The sequence below is a fragment of the Ammospiza caudacuta genome, chromosome 1 (genome assembly GCF_027887145.1).
Source record: "Ammospiza caudacuta isolate bAmmCau1 chromosome 1, bAmmCau1.pri, whole genome shotgun sequence".
NCBI lineage: Eukaryota > Metazoa > Chordata > Aves > Passeriformes > Passerellidae > Ammospiza > Ammospiza caudacuta.
The window spans coordinates 7,218,281-7,242,112 of record NC_080593.1 but is presented as its reverse complement, the minus strand read 5'-3'; the positions used below and the strand labels follow the sequence as shown (position 1 = coordinate 7,242,112).

Sequence of the window (23,832 nt, the reverse complement as noted above, 5' to 3'; positions counted from 1 at the left end):
CTTTCTGTGCTCAGCAACAATGGCATAGTCCTTCAGTGTCTACAAAAGAGAAAAAATATCAGTGGAATGCCCCAAACTATGAATGTGGAACAAGAAAATAAAATATCGTTCTAAAATGTATGAAAAATATTAAGAAATTTATTTAAATTATTATGCCATTAGTATTTTCAGCAAATAAGAAAACTGGAGCTCTGTATATATTTAAAAAGTCAGGAAACCATACCCATCTCTTAACCAGCATGCCAGCAGTAAGTTTATAAAATTTACACAAGGAAATGTGGCAGTACCACCAATCTCCTCACCTTTGTAGGTGTTTTAATGCAGCCCTCCTTTTCCAACCTTATTACCACCTCCCTCATGGTTGCTTCTGATTTAAATATTTTATATTCAGTCTTTTCCATAGCTCATCTGGGGTTTTTTATTGTTGGTGTTCAAGGGTCTAATTTTGCCTTTTGTGTGATGGTTATATTTTTGAAAAAAGAGTAATCAGTCTTTTGGAGTTAATATTGGTTAGTTTCAGTCAAGGACAGGTCCTCATTATGCTTTGAGCATTATAGAAATAAAAAGGCCTCTTCAGCAGCTTTCTATTTAATACATAGCAGAGGAATAAAAAGAAAAAATACCTCAGTGGGACTGGTAGGTGTATTTGCTCAGCTGTAGCATTGTTTGCTTAGTGTTACACAACTGACTCTAATCTAGGTTTCACAGCAGTTTCCCTTTTATATAGTATTTTATTTAAGCATGTCTGTTAAATTTATCATGAATGTGAGTCACATGGTTTTTTTTGAATGAGAGCTTTACAGTCCAGACTCTTTAATGAAATTAGAATTATAAAGGGGTTCTGATTATTCCAGTCAAAAGAGTCTGAGATTTTTTTCCTGATTACTATAAATTATATTGTGGATTTTCATTTGGGATTTTCACCCAGCCTCAAAAATATCTTACAGACATACTTTAAAACTCAGGAGTACTCATATTAATCAGTTGGCATCAGTTTGCTTTTAAGCAGTAGCCTAAAAACTACTTCTGAGCTTGGTGTACTCAGCAGCTCACAGAATCAAACCATTAGCAAAAAATAGTTTTGAACTCCCTGAAGATTTTGTTATTGACTTCCATTAGTGTAAGTTCTGTCCCAGAGTTGCAGATTGAGCATAAATATTGCAGACATCAGTATGAAGTAGTGCCATTAATGCAGGTGTCGTTGAGTGGTTTTTTAATAACATGGAGCAAATCAGGCATGAGAGAGGCATCTAAGGAATCCTCACAAATGTGGAGCAGCTGCCCATCCTGTGCAAGTGCATCACCTCAGTGGGAAATCAGACATTTAATTGCATTAAAGCTATTTTTCCTAATAGGCCACTGTTGATAGTCATTTATTTATGTGAAAGAATTAATATTGTTTATTTTCATGTTTATACTTGTCCCTCCCCATTCTGCAGCTCTGACCTGGGAATAAGAAGTAGGCAGACAATAGTAGGTCTGCTGCCAGTAATGAATGTGTAGGTGTTCCATGAGTCATAGTCATGATTAATTATAAGAATCCTATTAAATAACATTAATTGAAGAACTGATGAAGTGGCGTGTTCTCAAAGCAGCACTTCACATGAGGTTTTATTTAACAATGTGATTTCAGTGATATTAATGGTTTCCCTCAAAGATGTCACTTTCCCCTTCAGTACATCAGGGAAGGAAAGTAGCTGTTACCAAATAATACAGGTCTCACTGCAGATACATGTATTCGAGCTGCAGTCTGGGCACTTTTTTTTATAAAACTGCAAGTGCTTCCACATCTAGCCTTTCCCTTTGCACTTTTTAAAATTTATACTTTAGTATTTCCTTTCTGTTCAAAAATTTTCTTCACTATGAAACTGCTACGCAAAGAACTGGGAAGAATGACAGAATCTGCAGAATAAATAATGAATCTGAATCTAAATACCAAATCCAACCAAATATCCAAGGGCAATATTGAGGGCTTTTTTCCTTTCAATTACTGCAAATTGTTACAGAATCTCTGATGTTTTTTGTGTGGTATTTCCAGGGAGATGTGTTGACAAATTATGAACCTTTAAAAGCAAATGGAGAACTTTTAGAGAAATGACATAGGAAGACAGTTCAGTTGTTATTATTATTCTTTCAGCTTTGTGAGGCAAATGCTCATTTTCCAAAATATAAATGGATTTGGTAACTTCAATAAGTAGGAGTTTCTGTTTTCCCAAATGTCACACCAGGTGCGGTTTTTTAATGAGAATAACTTGAAATAGATGGCAAATCATTGGGAAGACTCTTACCATTACACATCCATCACAGCAGAATGTGCCTTGGGCACCTCCACAATGTTTGCTTCCTGTCAGACATGAAATGCTGTGATGGATAAATCCCCCAGAAAAGGTCGGCCCTGGAAGCAATGCTTGCTTGTCTGGGAAGCTGAAAGGTCAGGATGTGCAGGATTCTGCTAGGACTGGGAGCTGAGCCTCTCACTAACCTGTGGTTGGACTTTCACTCCTAATTTTATGTGATCTTGTTGTGTCTGGAATTTTATTTCTGTAGGTGAGTGCTCTGTTACAGTCTTAAACACCAGTTGAGTGTTTTTCAGCCTTTTCTGAACTCCTTTAATTGAAATAAATCAATTTTGTAGTAAACCATCTCTTGTCTTATGGGCGTTATAAGTAAAATACTGATCCTAGTACTGTGGCAGAATTGTTATCTTAGCACTGTCACAGCATTAGGATGTCATCTGATGCTGAGATTTCTATGCCATCAGATAAAATTGGTTTTAGAAAACAGTGCAATCATCTTGATTGTTTTAACCATCTGAACAGCTCTCTAATACTACTGGACTGCTGACATGAATTAGCTGAGCAGGCTGTGTCTCTTGAGGAGTTTATTTGTAGATGATGATGATGATTAAGCCCAGGAACCTCAGTGAAGTGGACTCTCCACTGTGTCAGCGTGGGGACAGTCTGTGTTTAGGGCTTGTGACCTTCCAGCCTGGTCTGTGTGGGAAATGCCCTGTCCAGAGCAGAGCACAGAGTCCACAGCAGAGCTCTGAGAATCTCTGACTGCCTCCTGCTCTCTCTCCAGGCACCACATCTTTTGTTGACCCAAATTGTTTCCCCTTCACTAGCTCTGATGTATTATTCATGTTATTTCAATGTGGTTTTACTTTTGATATAGGAATGGGATTTCCCCATTTGACTGTAAACATGGTGAGAAAAAGCTTTTAGGACATTATTCCAGCCCTAGTTTAGCTGTAACCAGCTGAAATATAAATATCAAAACCTCCTTGTCCTGTCATTAGAGATTAAGGAAAAGCATAATGAAGAAGTAGGACTGTGCTTGGTTTGACTTTGTGTCACAAACGAAACAGAAGCTTCATTTAATTGTTTGTACCTTTGCATGTAACAATCTTAAAAAACACACAGAATCTTGTAGTGGAGAAAAATGGCTTTAATGTTAAAAGAGACCAAGTAGGAATTGGTGCAGGAACAGAAGAAAATATGTACATTTACTAAGGGAATCTGTGACATATAAAGCATAGCACTAATCTCTGGCAGTTCTTTTCCATTTGATGGCACTAACATTTCTATAATTAAGAGCAATGGAATTATTTAGAGGAAAGCTGTGTTATAAACTATTCTTTTTTTAATTGAACAGCTGTAATTTCTACCAGTGGAGCAAACCATATTATAAGAAAATGATTATTAGTTCAAAATGCAAAGTTAAATGAATGCAAAATTAACAAACAGATGGTGAAGAATTATTGTGCTTTATTTTACTCCTGGGTAAAAGGGCTCATGCAGGATTGTAAAAATGTCATCACACTTCGTAAACCTGAAAGCAAACAGAATTTGCAGTTGTGCACATCTGTTTTGGGACGCTGCTAGAGGGTTAGAAGAATCAATGTTGTTTTCAAATAAGGGTATTCATCAAAAGGATATCATTTACTTAACAGTTATGGCTTCTGCTAAGCATCAGACTTAATGTTCTGTGGAATTCATTACAAAATTTGGCAGCTTTTTTCTTCACAAGCTACTGAGGCAGCATTCTGCAAAACTGAAACAAACAGCCCCTTCTTACCCTCACCTCCCTGAAGCCCAGCTGAATAACCTGCTTCAATGTTTGACCAGTAATTTTAGGGTTTTAAATTCTAGGTCAAGATGTTGCACTACACAATGCTTGCCTTAGGAATATCAGTGAAGGAACAGGATGGAAAGACATGGGGCTTATTTATTTCAGTGGTTGTGAGTTAAATCGATTATATAATATAATATTATTTATATAATATGTTATATATTATATAAATACTATATAATATGGTTTGGAATACCATGTCTTGGGAGAAGCAATGGGACAAATACATATAAGTGTCTAATTTAGTCAAGTTGAAAAAAAAAGCTAAAAGACCTAGCCAGATAAAACATGTCAAGTTTTTATTAGGGAAGAAATGATACTAATGTTCAAGCTGGTAGTTTCCAAGTATGCCACCTAATTGCTTTGTTTGAGCTCAATTTACAGAAATTAGTGAACTGAAGATGTAGGATTTTGTTTATGATGACTTTGTGCCATTTGGAGAGTGCAATTTAGGAACAGCCAAGGAAATAGGAATTATGAACAATAAGGTACTGATTGCAGTCAGTGGGGAAGGAATACTAAGGAGGTGCTCACTAATGAGGAAGGTATTAAAGGCAGGAAATTCTTGCATTTTTTATGTCTCTACATAATCCAGAGTTTCTTGTCACTCCATCCCTTCTATTACCTTGTAAATTATATGTGTCATTGAGTGTATATACTGACTTTGGCTGACATTAACTTTCTGTTAAATCAGGGTAATGCATCTTCAAAATCTTTCTTAAAAGAGTGCATTATTAAGACAATAAAATGAAAACACAAAGTAAAGCCATGTCAGAAGACAGGTTGTCTGCACACAATTAACATCCTTTGCACACAGTTTGTGTCCTTTGCACACAGTTAATGTCTTTTGTGCCTTGGCCTGATTATGAATTATGCAGAACACTTTGTGCCTAGTTCAGTCCATAGGGTGGACATTGCTGTCTTAGTATAAATCTCTTCAATATTCCATTTTTTAAATTTTTCTTTAGTGTGTAGGTATGTAGACTATTCAGATACTGCTGAGAAGAAAGATTTCCTCATTTTTGCATGATTTTTTCAATAATGTTTTTACTGTAATAAACATGTGAATAACTTGTCTGTAATTTTTTTGAAATAGCAAATTATGTGGCCTTGTTATGTGTCTTAGGCTACGTTTGCCACCAGAGAAGTTGAATTTATTTATATCTGCTAATTTGGATGGCAAATTGAAGGAGTTTCAAAAATACTCAGACTTAGTTAAAAAGGTTGCACTGATATTGCAGTTCTTCATTTTGGTGCAGTTGTGAGTGCACAATCTATGTAGAAATTAAGGCTGAATTTTTACAGGGCAAAGAAAACTTTTAACAGTAAGATTAAGAACTAAAAAATAAAAAAAGAAAAATTTTACTTAGCAAAAGTAAGTGATACCTGCCCGGTATCATCAAGGAGCTTCCTGGAAGAGATGAAATTGCAAGTCTTTTGCAGGCCATTGCTCTGTTGCCATAACAAAGTGCTTTTCTTCTTCCATGAGCCATCCACAACAAGCCATCCAATATTTCCTTTTTTTCTCTCTGTAAATTAAGCACGGTCTCACAGGTAACAGGTTTCTTTAAGTCAGTGACTCCTCTTAAAACATCTATTTTATGCACAAAATCCACGTTTGATCTGTAATGCCCCTTCTGTTTTAGTGCACACACACGTGTTCATGTCTGCCCATTCCTTTATCTGTCTCCATGTCTTGTGTTGCCTTGTGTTTGTCTGCCTGTATCATTTCCTTTTGTCAGGGAGAAAAGGAAGAGGCAGACCTCCCAAACTGCAGGTTCAAAGCCTTTGTGGCTGCATGAGAGCACTGCTATTTGAGCTGGCTGGCTGATAGTGATACAGCACTAGGTGTCAGAGAACAGTGTACTTTTCCTCCTTCTAATCTTCATCCAATTTCAGCTGTCTCAGACTTCTGACTTTCTGTTCAGGTTGATATTTTTAGCCATTCCGCTCTTAATCTCTCCTTAGCATTTCGCATCCCTTTTGCTTAGGTTCTTGCTGAGATCTGTCCCATCACCACTTCCTGAGTCTTACACCCAAGTTCCCTTAAGGTCTTTATCCAACTTGAGTGCCCAGGTTTGTTAATTGGCCCTTCAAATGTTGTCCCTACTCCTCCTCAGCTTCCATCTCCATCCATGGTTTCTCCTCCCAGTCTCAGATTCATTCACACAGTGAATCCCTTTTGTCTCTTTGCTCCTTGTCCATCTGCCTGTGTGCTGGATACTCCTATTCCCCAGATGATTAAGTGACAGCAGTATCAGGATCCTTAGGGATGTCTGCTTTCCATTCCAGTGGCTTTTTGTGCTTAGGCTTAGAGTATTTATTACAGACTTCCCCCCTCTAATCCTGGTCACACTGAAGGAACCTTTGCAGGAGGTACATGATGTCCAGTCAGTGCTGGAAATTGGAGAGGATCAGTCATGATCAGTGAGAGTAGGTTTTTCTGTGATTTTTCACTGACAAATTTCTGGAAGTGTTATACATTAAAAAAAAAAAAAAAAAGGAGATAGTTTTCTCAAGCTTGGTCACGTCTGGGTAGATCTGCAGGGAAAGGGCAGAAGTTGCGTCCCCCACTCTGAAACTCATGACAAATTACAAGTCCCATGAATGAGGTTGTTTTTAAGATGAACAAAATGTTTTTGTTAATGACTTTCCTTTTGTCAGAAATGGCTGGAAAGTTTTGTCTAAGTGTTCCAATAACATGTAAGAGAATTTAGAGATGTGTTGTGAGAATTTTCCCCAGCTCTTTATTGTTCAGAAAACTTGCAAAAATGGAAGAGGATTTATATGAAAGTGTTTTTAAACACTTCCATTCTTTTTAAACACATCCCATCTTTGATAGTGCTGTGCTGACACAAACTTTGGTCTGGACTTGGCTGTCGTACCAGTAAAGAACTTGTGTCAACATAGGACAGCTCAAGGCTGTAATCTAAATTTTGACCCCCTGTGGATGTGCCTACCTAAGAGCTGTGTTGCAATTCCAGCTGCAGGCAGTGGAGATCTGGCCAGTGTTGTCAGCGGAGCTTGAAAATGGTAACCCACTGTTTGGCCAACTGAATTGCCATGAAGTAAATTCCATAAAATGACTAGGCCTTATTAAATATAATGAAGTTTGGATGCTCTCATCAAGCCTTGTGTCCTTTGGAAGCACAGTGTGACTGTATGAGCAGTAAATTCTACTTTTACTTTAAATGCCTTTATAAACGTACTTATGGCATACCCCATAGAATGCTTGAGCTACTTCAGAATGCCTATATATGATTTAGGAGTTTAGGAGCTGTGCTGGGTTTGACAGAAAGTTGACTTCATCCCAGTACGTTCTGCACTGACCAGTAACAGATGCCTAGAGATGATCATTAAACAACAAGCATGTAGCAATGTTTCCCTCAATTATTTTTTCTAAAGCCTCCAACAATTTGTGGCTCAGCCCATGCTCTGCCAACACAAAGAAATGTCTACACACACTTCTTAAGACCTTCTGAGCATGAATCAAATGGAACTGGCACAATAGTCTGTTTTCTGAGCCTGCCAAAAAGCAGCCTCAAACCAAAGCTGATGATTTTTGTTCTTGCCTTGTTTGTCCTGGAGTTGCTGATGCTGAAGCCTAATAACCACAGTTTAAATTACATTAAACATTATTGACCTTCTTGTTGTTGACAGTCTAACTAAACAACAGGCTCGTGTGTGCTCTTCTGCCATGGTGGATATTAGATGGGAATTAAGGGAGTAGCTGGTTGATAGCTGTGGAAAAGCTTAGCCTCACTGAAAACATTTACTTTATCCTAACTCTTGCAGAAAACGAGGAGGTGATTAAAAAAAAAACCTTTTTCTTCATGGAAGTGTGAAAAAAGCAGCAAAGGCAGAGCCTGTGAGGGAGATCATATCCATGCAGTTATTCTGCTAGCTTATGTAATGATGAGTAAAACACAGCTCTAAGGCACCCAAACCCTTCAGTGGAGCTTCTGAATAAACAGGGTTTGGGAACATTTCAGGTTATATGAGGAAGAATTTGTGTGCAATAAATGTTTTCTCCTACCTATTTCAAGTTTCAAATAAAAAATGGTATCTTACTTAGCAAACTTGATTCTTGCAAGGTTTTAACCTATTCATCACTATTACAAAAAACACCCCTCCAAAACTTCAATGCTTTTTTTCTCTGAATTCTTAAATGCCTTAATAGTAACACAGTTTATTTAATGTACTTTTTAATGAAGATGAAAAAGAGAGGCAACTGGTGTGAAGGAGAAACAAAATAGTGACTTGTAGAGAGCCTGAAATTTCCACACCTAAAAAGAGTCTTCTGCTTTGTGCCTTGATTGAATGTGTTGAGTCACTGTGTTAAGGTTTGAGGAAGAGGAGTAACTGATCTCTGATTGACTTGTTATAAATTGAAGTAATTTCCAAATCTGTGACATGAGTCATATAAAATTAAAAAGCTAGAAGGTAATTTCTAGTACTCCTGGAAAGGTGTTCTGTTTAGTACTTCTAATTAGTAGTTCAGTAGAAAGCCATTAATTGTTTTTGTGTTGCCATTTTACTGCATTGTGCTCTTTAGTGCTTTATGGTACTTAAACCAGTGTATTTGACATGAGAGGTGCTAATGGTCATTAGTGTCTGCAAGCAATATAAAACTTTTTCTAGATGATGGAGTAACCAATGAAGATTATCAGAACCACCACAGAACATGCTTCATTAATCACTGTTTATATAAAAATTTCTTCATGCTCTCCTTAGTGACAGGTTGTTAAGGTCCAGTGCTCTTCAGTCACAGGTTTGTGTGACAGCATTTCTCTATAGCTAAACTGTTTGAAATTTGTTCTTACAGGTAATACATTAAATTGTTTAACCAAGGACAGATGGCTTGTGTGTATTTTTGGTACACTATCATAAAATTAAAAGTTCTTATTCTTCTCATAGATTGTGTCACCTGATCTTTTTTAAAGAAAAAGTTCATAATCACTGAAAAACTTGTCATTTGCTTAAGAACATTTTGCAATTCACAGTACTAACATTTAGGTTTAGGACACTAACCAAGTTGCAAAGTACTTACTCAAAGACTGTATTTTAGCCTTTCTTTAATATCTGTCTTCTAAGGGTTGTTACTTGTCTGGTTGCAGAGACAGTAATACTGTAAAGTAATTCTGAGGGCAATAAAATGATAAAACATGACCTCTGATTAGTTCTTGGTGTTATCTGGATAAACTCTTTCATTGTCTTACAGGCATCTTTTTATAATTTGAACTTGCACAGGATTTTGGAGTACTCTAAAGTATGGAACCAGCAGGAAGGTTAGAAATACCGAAACAAAAAGCTGTTGCTCTTGTCACCATTTGCCACTTTGGCCATCTGTTTCCAGTAAAGCCAGTAGGATTTGTGACATCAGCTGAGCTGAACAAGGCAGAATTAACATTTTTGTTCAGCTGGTTTTGGTGCAATTACGGTTGTAGCAAGGAGGTTTTTGAGTTTTTGCCTTCCTGGAAATCTTCTGTGTGGTTTGTGCCACTCTTATTTCATGGAGGATGCTCTCCCATAGAGCTAGAATACAGAGAAGAGATTAATCAGGTTTTGTTTTCTGTGTGTTCACTTAGTTCTTCCTCTTCCACTGTATTATGTTCAACAATGTCATATTTGAACCAGTGAGATTAGTAAACAAAAGGAATTTTAAAATCAAATTTTAAAGATGACATAACTTTTGCTTTTAAAAATCAGTTCCTTTTCTGTCTGAAAAAGCAGATGTAAAAAAGAAAAAAGTCAAAATTATCAAGTAGAAAGAGGGGTGGATAGTTTTAAATGAAGGAAATCACAGGAGTAAGAAGTAGCACAAGTAGGGATGGACTCAGAGCTTTGTTGCAATGGACAAGTGCACAAGGAACTTGCTGAAGGGAACAGTTGGTAACCACTGAAGGACTTCCTGAGTAGGAAAATAGTCTGCTAGCTCTGCTTTAGTTTATTTCCTTGAGTGTATTATGAATAAGTAATAAATAACCTCTCCAGCTTCTTGACACCTTATAAAGTTGAGGTTTTTTTCCTGTAAAACGGGAACGTAAAATTATTTGATCCATTAACAAAACAGTGTTTGTCTTGCCTTGACAGATTACCATTTTCCAATAGCTGCCCTTCAAATTCAGCTTCCACCCCCTTCCCACAACACCTTATTTTGTGCTCATACCAGTGAAACTGGAGACTCCAGCCTGTCCTGGCTCTGGGACTGTCCTCATATGGGCATGCATCTCATGGGCAGCATGATTTACTGCTTCATTCCATCTCCTGCTGTCATGGTGCCATGTTTTAGCAGTAGTAAAGTCTTATTTGTTACTGATTTCATTTAGCAGAGCTTTTAATATTTTTGTTTAATTTAATACATTTCTGCTGTTCTTTTGGGGTCATAGCATGGGGCCTGGCTTCAGAGGAGTGTTGGCTTCTAGTGCTGGAAAAGTAACTCTTCTCACCAACATCTGCTGCCAAAAAAGTCCCTTTGGGCATTAGTTTCTTCAGACTGCTTTATCTCTCTTACAAATTCAGCAAATGTTGATATTCTGTGCTTTTTATTTGCTTCAGATGATACATACCACGTTGTTTTCAAAGTGTATTTCACTTATCTGCCAAATGCTTTTCATTGCCAGTGCAGTTTAGCAGATGGATTTGAAGGGTTCAATTACATGTAACTTGGACTTCCATTCTTCTTCCAGCATCTTTATGTGGTTCCTTAAACCACCATCAACATTTTTCAAGGTTTTATAGTAATCCTGTAGTTTCCTAATTTTCAATAATTTCTTCATTTATTCATAGAACATTTGGGAAAAGTTACATTCTGATTTTATGGTTGCTGCGTAGCGTGGTTGATTGGTGGTTTTGAAAAACAGATGTGGTATTTAAAAATGCCATTTATATTGCTATTTTATTCCATTATTCCTAGCTTTTAATAAATGTTGATTATTTAAGTGCTTACAGTTCTTTCATAATTTTCTTTTCCTGAATAAATAGCTACTAAGGGTCAATAATGGGATCCAGCAAAGTCTTGTTGAATACTTTTTTGAGGGATACATTTTGGACTTTAGCTCCTCCCAAGTTCCACTTTCTATTTTTTTTTTGTCTACTGAGTAAAATCTTTGAAAAAAGTGTGGCCTGTAAGAGTTGTGTCTTGGTCCATCTCCATAGGTTTTTAGAACATCAGGGACAAAATAGGTTGTGTGTGGCTCACAGTGCAGCTGCAGATCTTTTTTTTTAGAGGCTTTGGGCTGTATTTTCATGGGTTTACATCTAAGTTCAGGATTTACCTTGTGCAGCAGCCTCAGCAAGTGCTCACTGGGGGTATAATTTCCTAAAAGGAGTTTCTTGCAGGATTTTGGTTTTGTTGACAGACCATAAATGTAATTACCATTGCTGCTGCCTTGCTCTCCTTCAAGAGCTCCATGTTATTATTTGCTTACCTTGTTCCCTCTCCTCTGCTCTGCATTTCAGCTGGTAAAGTACCAGGATGCAGCTTACCTGCACATCAGCAGGTGTTAGACATGGGTAGGGGTGAGATGTCTGCAGATCACAGGACAGACAGAGCATTGTCAGTAGTTCTCCTTGGTGATCCCCTTTCATTTCTTTGCCAGAGCATTTTCTCTCTTTACACTGCAGTTCTGTTTAGCATACACTAATATTTTTTCTGTCTCTTGTCCATGAGTTCTGGTGCTGGCAGATATTTTTCTGAAGATGTTAATTTCATCTGGTTTTAAAGAATATCAAGGTAGCTGTTGACACAGCTTTGTGATTTGTATTTTCATATGGGCTGGTTTTGATATCTGTGGACTTGTAGTAGCACTATTTCATGCCTAATTTCATGCCAGGCTTTGAAACAGAGAAGAATTAGGAGAATAAATATTGTCTGTATTCTAAGAATTAAGCAGATGCAGTACATAACTTTTCTTTGATTTGGTTTATGTTTGTATTTGGATGTTACTTGACACTTCAGCTAGTAATCAAACACACCAGTGTTAGTGTTGTATTTTTATTGTGAAAAATGAGAGTCCCTGAGCTCAGTTGTTGCTGTGTATTATGTATGCCTTCCTGTGAGCTGCTGACCTGTTTTTTCTTAAGTTTACTGAAAATCTTACGGTGCTGTGCCTTAAAAATTATTGTTGCCTTGGTGAAAAAGTGCAAAAGGATGTTACAGTGCTTCAGGGACTGTAATGAATCCGAGAAAGAAAAAAGACTGATTAACTGAATCAGAAAGGTGTGGGTGAGTTTTTACAAGCAGACTGATAGACTCTGCTCTCTCTTGACTGGAGAACTGGAGGATCATTGCGTAGTTCTTTCTGAGAAATTATTTCTCTGGTGTCTAATAATAATTGTGCTTATTTATGACTTCTCAAAGTTTGGTGGTGATATTTGTGTAGTCTTGAAAGGCAAGATGAGAAGAAAGTGCAGGGTTATGTAATGCATTATCATCCCAGAGAGAATTGTATAATGCCAGTAAGATTTTTGGGAGAACATCATACTTGAGTTCCATTTGCATTTCTGATTACAGCGTCTGTGGTTTTACATTACAGCTTACAGAGCCATGTGGTTTTTAGTCATAACCTATTGACAGCGTGGTGTCATCTGCCTTTATTTTCAGCATAAGTCTCCAAGCCCCATTACTGAAGGCATAGCTCAAGTTAGATAACATAGAATGAAAATGCTTTTCTGTGACAAGAAGAATCTTAATTGTCAGAGTGTGTTTGGGAGTGCAGCTGAAAGACAACACTACCCATTAGTTTCCTTCTCAGTATTCACTACCTCCTACTGGCCAGGGTGTTCATCTGCTAAATGAACGGGGGGAACAGATCTGGCTAAAAAACTTACAAGAAAAATAAATTTTTAAATGACTCGTTCTGTTTGTTTTTCAGCGATGTGCATTTTGTAAGCACCTTGGAGCCACTATCAAATGCTGTGAAGAGAAATGTACCCAGATGTACCATTACCCCTGTGCTGCTGGAGCAGGCACATTTCAGGATTTCAGTAACTTGTCCCTCCTTTGTCCAGACCACATTGTTCAGGCTCCTGAAAGATGTAAGTACACAGTGATCAAATGGCACAATTAGTACCAGGTTTTATGAAAACTGCACAGTCATAGGATCAGCTTAAGAATGCATTTGTTTAGATGCACTGTCACAGTTCACATACCCAAGAATTCATGTGTGTTCAGGGATAGAAAACATGTGAGTTCATCCTCCTCTATTTTGAAGACCAGCAGTCCTGCACAGCAAAGCATTTTTCTTTTAATGACATAACAAGGAAGAAGTTTACTGGTAAAGCTTGTCTTCTGTCAAGTTTTAGTTCAAATTGATAGGCTTGCTTGTCCTAACTCAAGTTAGAGCAACCTTCTTGCAAACACTTCAGCTAAATAAAAATATAGGTCTGTTAAATTTAGGTCTCTTTATTTTGTACTTGTTCCACAGAGGAGTTGGTTCCGAAGCTCTCAGCTTTATCTTGAGGAGAATAAAACAGTTTCTTTTGTAACACTTCATTAAGGTTTAAAATGAATTTACTTTTGTTATGAGAAGATTAGTTGAGAAAATTGAATTAAAGTAGTAACTATTAAATATATTAATTAAATTTGAATTTCATAAGAATGGTCAAGTTTTGTATGCATAAGAACTACTAAGTAATTTTTTGAGTTCGTTGAATTGTTCATAATTTTGAACAAAATAATAATTGAAAAAATATTTCTTTTTAGCAAAGGAAGAAGCAAATTGTGCAGTGTGCGACAGCCCTGGAGACCTCTTAGATCAACTTTTTTGTACTACCTGTGGCCAGCACTACCATGGCATGTGCCTGGACATTCAAGTCACACCTTTAAAAAGAGCAGGTTGGCAGTGTCCTGATTGCAAAGTGTGCCAGAACTGCAAGTAAGTGAGACTTACAGGACATGGAGGAGGATGGCGTGAGATTTATGTGCTGAGGTTTTGAAATGCATATTTCATTAAATATTTTGGGTTTTTTTAAAAAAGTGTAGATTATTTCCCCATCTTTTCTGTTGTATTAAGTAGCTGAGCAAATGCTTTGTTCTAAAAAAGCTGATCTGAAATTCCTGTGTGTTTTATCCCTAGAGTTACCATCATGGCAGGTTCTGAAAAGCAGCAAAACATTCTGATTTTTTTCCTCCTTTTATATACAGGAGAATTTTTCTCAAATATACCAAATAAATAATTTTACTGTAGTGTTTTCCCAATCAAAGAACCTGTGCTTTTACTCAGCTGACAATTCACTTGTGCCTGTACCTGCACTCTGGGCAGGTCTCCTTGCACTAGGTCCTCTCATTTAATGTCTTTGAGAGGCAGATAAAGAATCATAATGAAAACAGAGCCATGGCTTAGTTGAGCGAAGAAACAAAGTGACATGAGTGGCCCTGATTGAGCAGTTGCACCAGACAAAGGCAGAGACAATGAAACTTAGTTGCTGTAGCACTGTAAGGGTTCACTTAGAAAATCCTGACTGCTTGTGGGCTTGTTCTCTTACAACTTCATCTGATGGGCACTGCAGGGTTCTTTTGCTTGCTTCCTTTTTTTTTTTGAAGGACTTACTGAAAAAGAAATGAGTTTTGTTCAGCTCTAGTCAGATCAGCTGGGACAGTATGAAGGAAAAAACCCACTCTGCTACTGCTTCATGTGTCTGATCAGTCAGTTTCCTGTTTTCCAAGCAGAGCACTTGATGTTTGCTACTATTCACTCAACCCATTTCAATAAAAGGGTGTTCCCTGATCACACATAGCAGATAGCAAATCTCAGCAATGAAGCTAGTACAGAAAAGAAGGTTCCAAATAGTATTCCTGAAAATGTTATACTGGGCAATTACAGCATCTACTAACAAATCTTCTCTTTAGTGGAAAAGCAGAGAAAATGTGGTCTGTTCACAGCCAGTCCATGGGACCACTTGAGATATGTCCATGGGTTCTGAGGGAACTGGTGGATGAAGTGGCTAAGCCACCATCCATCATACTTGAGTTTTGGCAGTCTGGTTAATTTCCCACGCACTGGAAAAGGAGAAACATAGACCCAGTTTTTATAAAGGGAAATATGGAAGATCTGGGGAACCACAGACCAGTCAATCTCACCTGCCAGCCTACCAGGGTCATGGAGCAGATCCTGCTGGAGACTGTGCTGAGACACATGGGGCATAAGGAGGTGATGGTGACAGACACCATCACTTCACTGAGGGCAGACAGTGCCTGAAAAATCTGGTGCCTGCTGTGATGGGGCTACAGAGTTTGTGGAGGAAGAGCAACTGATGTCACTTGTCTGGACTTGTGCAAAGTGTTCAGCACTGTCCAACACACTGTCCTTGCCTCAAAACTGGACAGAGATGGGTTTGACAGATGGAGCACCCAATGGATTCATGAGCTGGAGTCAAGAACTGAAGTGGAGACCAGTGATGAGTGTTGTTCTTAAGGGGTTGGAATTGGGGCTAGTATGACATGGGCAGTGGGGTCAAGGGCACCCTCAGCAGCTTTGCCACTGACACCAAGCTGTGTGGGACAATTGATGCTGAAGAGGAGGGACCCCATCCAGAGGGAGCTGAGCAGGCTGGAGAGGTGGGGCTGTGGGACACTCATGAACTTCAACCAAATGCGACCTTGTGCACCTGGACTGGGGCAGTTCCAAGCACGAGTCCAGGCTGGGCAGAGGGGCACTCAGAACACAGAAACCATGGATGCCTCACCCTGGAAGTGTTCAAGGCCAGGCTGGATGGGCTTTGAGCAACCTGGTTTAGTGGGAGATGTCACTGCCCATGGAACTGGATGGTCTTTAAAGTCCTTTCCAACCCAAACCATTCTTTGATTCTGTAATTACTTGATGTGGTATGGCAGTTCTTCACCATTATTGGAAGAACAGCATTTTAAGCATATCTTCATGCAAAGAGAGGGCTTTTTAGAACACCAGGTCTCCCAGGTAATGAGGTATCCAGCATGTATAATGCCATGTACTGCAAGGCTTTATGTAGGCAAGTCTTGTTGCATGTTTACTTACTGCATTCATTTATTTAAATGAAGGCAGAACACAATGGCTTTAGATATTACCAAACTATTTGTCTTGTTCTCAGCAAATTTATTTTATCACTAGAATCTGTGGTGGAGCTCTGTAATACATCTTTGTAGAAAAATAGAAATATCTTCCTTTAATGTTTGTTTTGCTCTTGCAGTCATATTGTCTGACATTGTAGGAGCTCCAATAATCAGACTTGATGGCTCCTTTTTCCTTTGAAAAAATTACAGTCAGACTGCAGAAACAAGTACAACTGGATGTTTTCTTCAGAAAGAAATAAAATGTATATTGCAGATTTTGAACTGATTTCAGTACAGAAAGGCCATCAAATCTATCTACACATGTGTAAGTGAAAGTGTGCCAATATCTGGTATTCAGAATGGTTGCACAGGCTCAGCTCTTGGTGAATAAACATAGTTGTATGTACCTGTATTTAAAAATGAATTTGAAGGCATTGTCTCTGGAGATATTTGTAAGTAGTGTTTGTATATTTTTATGTGCACACCTGTGTCTTCCTGTTTAGATTTTTATTGAAACAGATATTTTGTTGCTGCTTATTGAAGTTATTTTTGATCACTTGTTACTTTCCTTAGACACTCTGGGGAAGACAACAAGATGCTGGTGTGTGATACATGTGACAAAGGCTACCACACTTTCTGTCTACAGCCAGTTATGGATGCTGTACCAACAAATGGTTGGAAATGTAAAGTAAGTGGAAAGGTTTCAGAGTAACTTCTGGTCATTTTTAAGAGCCCAGACTTTGTTATCCACACTGTGCTGTTCCAGGTGTATTGTGGAATGCTGTTGCTATGTAATATAATCTGTAATTTCTGAAGGAATCCCACTTGGATGTAAATCCTGTGGCTCCACAGCTGCTCTGTGGGGGGAGCTGTCAGTGCTGGGGCTGAAGCAGCCTGTGTAGGACTGTAAATCAGCTCCACAGGGAAAAGAGAAGTGTGGGATCCAGGTGCAGTGGATAACCTGCAGTTAATAACAGCTGCTCCCATGATACAATGGGAACAAAAATGTAAACTCAAAGCTCTATAGTAGTGTATGTAATCCATACTTGAAGTCTCTTGGTATTCACCTCCAGCTTACCAAAACAGTCCTGCAGCTTGTGGGTTCCTTTGCATTTGAGGAAAGCAAGATAAATTTGTTGTTTTATCAGTAACTTTGTAAGTAATTGCAATGGGAAGTCCTTGTATGTGAGATGTATGTAATGTTACATCAGTTTGTGGCAGTCATATGATAACTGAGAGTAGCAATAAAAAAGTTTAATCTCATAAGAAATACTCCTTTCAAGTCAGGAGTAGTGTCAGGAAACTTGTTACTGTTGTGCAGGTTATTCATGCTCTGCTATCAGATCCTGGGTATCTTTGTGTTATCAAGGACAAAAGCTATTAAATTTAATTCAAATCAGGAAAATGTCAGTTAATGGCAGTTCTACCACATTGTGAAATACCATAATTAACTACTAAATTCTTGTGATCTCTAGAACTGTAGAGTATGTGCTGAGTGTGGCACACGAACAAGTTGTCAGTGGCACCATAATTGTTTGGTATGTGACAGTTGTTACCAACAGCAAGACAACTTATCTTGTCCTTTCTGTGAAAAACTGTGCCTCCAAGACTTCCAGAAAGATATGTTGCATTGTCACATGTGCAAAAGGTGAGTACCCAGCTTTTGTTAATTTGTGCTAAAGTGCACAAAGGTGCATGATGAGCAGTGTGACACTGATGGGTTTCTGGGAAGGATGTACAATGTGTTTGATGTACCACAGGATCTTGGGCAGCTCCTTGATCGTTCTTCCCTAAATACAGTGAACAATAGCAGGCAGCTTTATTTTAATCTTAGCAGATAAGTATTAATTGGCAGCTACTTGAGGGTACCTGGGAGTTACTTGCTGCAAGCTGCTGCTGCCTATTGAATTTAACCTATTTTGTGAGGAAGCAGGCTGAAAAAGTAATTGTCCTAAAGTTTAAAGACTCTTGTTTGCAGTCATCTGGGTTGATTTTGGTTTTTTTAATTTTCAAGTTTATGTTTTCTGTTTAATTTTATGTCTTTTACTATTTCAGTAATTAAAAAAAACCCTAAAATACAGTATTTGGAACATTTTAAGAATGTAAACTATGTTTTGTTTGCAATAATATTGTATGCTACTGTGCAACATCATGATGATGCTCTACATCTTGTGGAGTCTGATTGACTTTATCAAGGACAATTTAAGTCTTCATGTTTAAGTTTGTTCATTGTTTGACATGCTGACATATGCTTATTCCTCTAAAGTTCTCCATAATCAAGCATTGAAAATCTCTGTTTCCCCATAGGAATGTGAAATAGTGCTATTTTTAATGGATTTTTACTATGATGCGTTATATTTTCATTACTAAAATCACAGTTACAATAAATTAATCTTCCCAGATGGATTCACATAGACTGTGACAGATCTCCAGGTAGTGAATTGGAGTCTCAATTGAAAGACTACATCTGCACTCTTTGTAGACAAGGAGAAGGGGATCACACTCAGTCATGTGATGTAATGAACACTTCTGAACTCATTCCTGAACCTGACAGTATAACAGGTAATCAAACTTAAACTTCACAGTTCCAAAATGCTAATATCAGATGTAACATCTGTAGTCTCACCAATTCTTTTTGTGAACCAGCCACTCAAATTCTACTCTATGAGAGTAGAGAATTTCATCCCTTCTCTGTTTAACAGCAGCTACTCAGGCAGTCCATAGGTGGTTTCTCTTTCTGGCTTCAGGATCCTGGGTACAAACATGGGCTGGTGAGCACCATAATTGTGGCTCTCAACATTCCAGCTCCAGCCTCTCAGGCTGTGGCTGTAAACTTCACTGATTTATTTTGGATGTGGTACAGTTCATAAATGTATTCATTTGCCAGCCTGGCTGTTTCACTCATTTGTGCCTGGTAGATATTTTTGGAGACATTCAGTTCTCCTGTTTCTCTCCAGCTTCTGGTCAGTCTCATAGTGCCTGTTCTCACTTTATCCAGGAGGGACAGAGCAGTGGGAGCTGGACTGTGTTCAAGGGACAGCTGTTTATTTAACTAGACAGCTTTTAATAGGTGTCCTTTTTCAAAGAAATGTATGATCAGTCATGTTGTTTCTGAGACATTCTTGTCTAAGTGGACAAATCAAGCAGAAGGTGGAAACTTGTAGAGAAGTGTAAAGTATGTTTTAAAAAATAAGTCAGTAGCAGTAAGGAAGCACAGGGAGAAATTGTATCTGCTGTTGTGAACCCAGTGGGTCATCCACAAGAGCTGGGTTAAAAACTCAGAAGTAAATGTTTTTGTGTATTTCACACCATGTGCTCTGTTGGGCAGCACCTGCACTCATCCAGGCTGAATTTCCCTCGAGAAGCACAGCTGTGGTTACATTTAGAAGCAAGGTTAAAATGTAACAGATGAACTGCACAGCCACTGCCATGTGCAATTTTTGGGCTTGCAGCAGTGCTTGTGCACTGATCTTCTGTTATCCATAAGTGTCTGTGGTTTTGAAAGCCTGGTAAATTTTGGCAAGGAAAGGGGAAGTGTTGGGCTACAACAAAACCCTAATGCTTGTGTTCAGACTGATGTTTTGTATAAATAAGTCATCTCTTTGATGTTAGCCTGTACATCACCTTTTGTGAGCAGTAAAGAGATGATAGAAAAGGTGCTCCTGGAGGAAGGGCAGTGACACAGGAGGGAAAATGTCTGTAAATGAGTTCACTCTGTCAATGAGCATGGCCACCAGGTTAGGAAGAGGGACCACTTCAGCCTCTGCAGATCATTTCCCTCCTGAAAGCTTAGGAGAGGCTCCCAGGCAGCATTCTTAGAGCATTTTGAAGATGTCCAAAGCAGAACATATATGGTCACAACTCCCAGTCTCCTACAAAACCCCATTTCAGTAGGTAGCAGGTTAATCTGAAGGAAGGCTGAGGTTTTAAGCAATGCTTCTGTTGGATTTCTAGCTAGTAGAAACGTTGACAAGCATGTTCTTGTCCCCAAGGAAGAACAGGACTGTCATCTCACCTGCTAGGAGTAATCTGGAGCTGTTACATCAGTAGAGTCATGCAGGGCTTTATACCCAGGAGAGCACTTCTGTACTTTAAAATCAGATTTGGAGCCAATCTAAATGATCTTTTTTTTAAAGTTAAAATATCGCTTTAAAGTTGGCAGAGTCTGAGAGCAGCTTCTAGGGTGCTAAAAGTAGTATCACCTAATAGTTGTGGGCTTTTTCAACTTAAAAAAGACTGTCTTGATGTAGAAATTTGTTTGTTTCCCTTTTTTTTTTTTTTTGTGCTAACATCCATGGAGGATCAGTTCTCTTCAAGTTAATGCTTGCTATATACTTTGTTTTCCATACTTCATCTAGTGCATTTCAATGAATTTCCTTAACTGAAAGAGCTTTTACACAAGGGGAAAAAAAAAATCCTGTTTCTGTGCTCTATAATGATCCTGTCAGCCAAAAAACCACTCAGTTGTGCCTTTTCCATGCAAAGATTAAGATATCTTTGTTCTAAAGTGGCAGAATTCAGTTTTCATGTTGTTGAATACATAAGGTGAAAATCAGTGTTGCCAGTGCTGATGGTAGATGGAACTTTATATCTATGCCATAATCCACTGTAGTATTTGTATACCAATTTGAAGCCTTCATGCTGCCAGTTCTGTTGAATTTCATAGACTTGAAATTTAAGAAAATTCTTTCCTGTATTGCTCAGTCTGTGCAGAAGTCTGTGACTGTGTGCATATTTTCACTGTTAGGTGTATGCAGTTGCCTTACAGACATCTGAAAGCTTCAGTGTTAATGAGTAAAATATTCTTAATTTTTAAGGAATACTGTGTAGTCTCCCTAACCTTCTCACTGACCTGACCTGTCCTAAATCCTGTCATCATTAAATATCAGTCTCTCTGGAGCCAAAAGGTCAAACAGTGACAGCAGTTGCTGATGCCAAAGTAGTAGAATAAACACAGCAATTTTAATAACTGCTTTGCTTCTCCTTAAGCTTGTCCAAATGAAATGGAAATGGAAAGTGCTGGAGAGGATATGGCATTTCAGGAACAGCCCATTACAGGTGATGGCCTTGATCAGGAATCAGCTGTTGGATGTGTTACAGAAGGTAAGAAAGAGTTTTGCACTCTGAGAAAACACCAGTTCAGAACCCTTCAGAACCAGAACCTTCTTCCAGTCACTAAGGTTTGCAATGCTTTATAAAAGCAAAAGGAAGAAGCACCTAGAAAGCAGTAGGAGACAAATTGCAACAGTTCCATCTGAGCTCTCAAGCAAGAGTATTAACTTCTTTGCTTGATAAAAGAAGTGTTTTATTGAAGGGGAAGAGAGACTTCAGAAGATTTGTGTGGCTTTACTTTCATTTGTTTGTTTTACTTTTTTGTTGGCTTTTTCCAAGCTGGAAAAATAGTTGAATGCTTTGTATGATGGAAGTTTATTGTAAAACCCAATGACTTGTTGCTATTCAAATACTGTCACTTATACTTTCTCTTATGGTTGTAACTCTGCATACATCCTTGGTTAAGGATTTTCTGGGGGTTTTTTTGGGGGTTTTTTTTCCCCTTTGTAAGTAAAAGATGATCTTTGACAGGGTTGCAGCAGTTGATAATTTCTGTTTTGGGAGAAACTGCATCTTACCAGATGCACAGGGAGGAGCAGCTAAAGAAGGGTCAAACCACTAGATGTGTTAGTGACCAATATCAAGGGTAAAGAACGTGCCAGTATGTCCCATTCAGTCTCATCCAGATGTTAGACAATGGCTGCTGTAAGGGGATACAAGAAACTTATATTTAAAGAAAAAGTAAAAACACCCAGCTTTTCAGATTAGCTGTGATCACTCGGTTCTGCATCACAGTGCTAAAAGGGCCATGATTTAAACTGTGAAGAAATATTCAGAATAAATTCTGTCTATGAACTTATGGCAGTGTGAGTTTAAGAAGAGTGCAAGTGTAATAGAATTAAAAGGCCTGTAAGAGAATCAGGCCCATCAAAGGAAGGTGTGAGAAGCCAAATTCAGAGCAAAGAATGTGGTTCTTTATAGAGTGGACAAAAACTCTGGAACTCCTTGATGAAGAAAGTTATGGATGAAATGTGCTTGATTTGGTTCAAGGGAGGGCTAGATAAATATTTTTGAAAGAAATTCATTATATATTAGAAACTTTAATTAAACCAGCAGCAGCTGTTTTCATTTCAGTTGATTTCCTAAAGCAGGAAAGAGTTTTAGGAGGAAAATATTTTTTATTTGTACTTTTCCTGTTCTTAGCTTTTTGAAAGTGTTATGACAGTAGCTTAAAATACATTAATTTATGATAGCATGCATCTTCAATACACAGAAATTAAAAAGAAGAAATTAATTTTGTCTGCCTACTTGGAAATGTGTGTTCAGGTCCTCAAAAATTAATCTTGGGTCTATTTTCTTTTAATTTATTCTGCTGTGTTTTTAGGGAAGAAAAATAATGAACTAAAAATATAGACTACTGTAAAAATAGGTACAAAGAAAGATGTTAGTGAAGTGTATTTTAAGCTACATATTAAATTCACTGAAGTAAAGTGATATGTGTTGGCCTGCATGATGTGTACCAAGTATACTTGTTGATCAGAGCACCAGAAGTTTTTTTCTTTTTCACAGTGAGCCTTTAATATGGTTGTACTTAATTGCAGGCATATCACCAGGAGAAGAGACCACACAACTGGAAGCAGAAGTCTCTGTTGAAATCAATTCAGCTGAAATGGAAATATCTCCTAAAAAGACACCAGCATTTGGTGACAGTCAGAGTGAGAAAATGATGGAAGTGGTAGAAGGTGTTCAAGCTGTAGCCCAGCAGGAGTTGGACAAACAGGCTGAAGAGACCCAGCTGCCTCAGGGTGGTGTGGAGATATCAGAAGTGTCCACAGCAGACTCTGGGTCTCTGTGCTCAGTACCTGAGACCATGACTGTGACACCAGAAATTCTGGAGACTGAAAGAAAAGGAGATATTTCAGTCCCCACAGAACAACAACTGGAAATAATAAAAGTGCAGAAAGATATAGAAAAGGAAGAAACCCATGAGAAATCAGAAGCACCAGCTCTTCTAGGAGTAGAAAGTACTGCTTCACATGGAGGTGTTGCAAATAGTTCACCAGTCAGAGACAAACCCATCAAACCACCAGCTGAGACTTGCCCCTCGCTTCCCCCATCACTTAATCTAAACAAGACAAACGTGTCTTCCTCACCAGATGTTTCTCTAGACTTGCATTCTGCACGAGAGGTGCAGCACAGTCAGCCCCCAGTGCTGCCCCCAGCTGCTGGGAGTGCTCTCCCAACCACCTACATATCAGTCACTCCAAAAATCGGCATGGGCAAACCCGCCATCACCAAACGCAAGTTTTCCCCTGGGAGACCCAGGTCCAGACAGGTAAGCACATGCACTGTTCCATTCTGTGTTTATTATATTGCAGTATAATTCATCAAATTCACCTGTTTCTTAGAAAATGCATTGATTCTCCTGAGTGTGTAGTTTATTTTTTCAAGGAATTAATGTTCTGGTAAATAAGGAAAAAGTCGTCGTAAAGCTTCTCTGGTGAGAATTTCAGTTTCTTTTGGCTTATGGTTAAAGCAGACTAGAAGAAAATTTGTTGTGTTTTTCAGCTGCTACAAATGCAGATAGACATAATGCTGTGCTATTTAACTTTTAATAT

The 23,832-nt window shown here is 38.3% G+C and overlaps 1 protein-coding gene across 1 annotated transcript in view; it reads left to right on the top strand.

Annotated features, from left to right (window-relative positions):
• Positions 1 to 23,832, top strand: part of KMT2C (lysine methyltransferase 2C) — a 187,815-nt gene that overhangs the window by 88,026 nt on the left and 75,957 nt on the right. Inside the window, exons 7-13 of the mRNA XM_058809368.1 lie at positions 13,008 to 13,170; positions 13,838 to 14,009; positions 16,736 to 16,850; positions 17,638 to 17,810; positions 18,564 to 18,724; positions 21,152 to 21,265; positions 22,816 to 23,549. Coding sequence (XP_058665351.1) covers positions 13,008 to 13,170; positions 13,838 to 14,009; positions 16,736 to 16,850; positions 17,638 to 17,810; positions 18,564 to 18,724; positions 21,152 to 21,265; positions 22,816 to 23,549 — 1,632 coding nt within the window. The remainder of the gene's footprint in view (positions 1 to 13,007; positions 13,171 to 13,837; positions 14,010 to 16,735; positions 16,851 to 17,637; positions 17,811 to 18,563; positions 18,725 to 21,151; positions 21,266 to 22,815; positions 23,550 to 23,832) is intronic.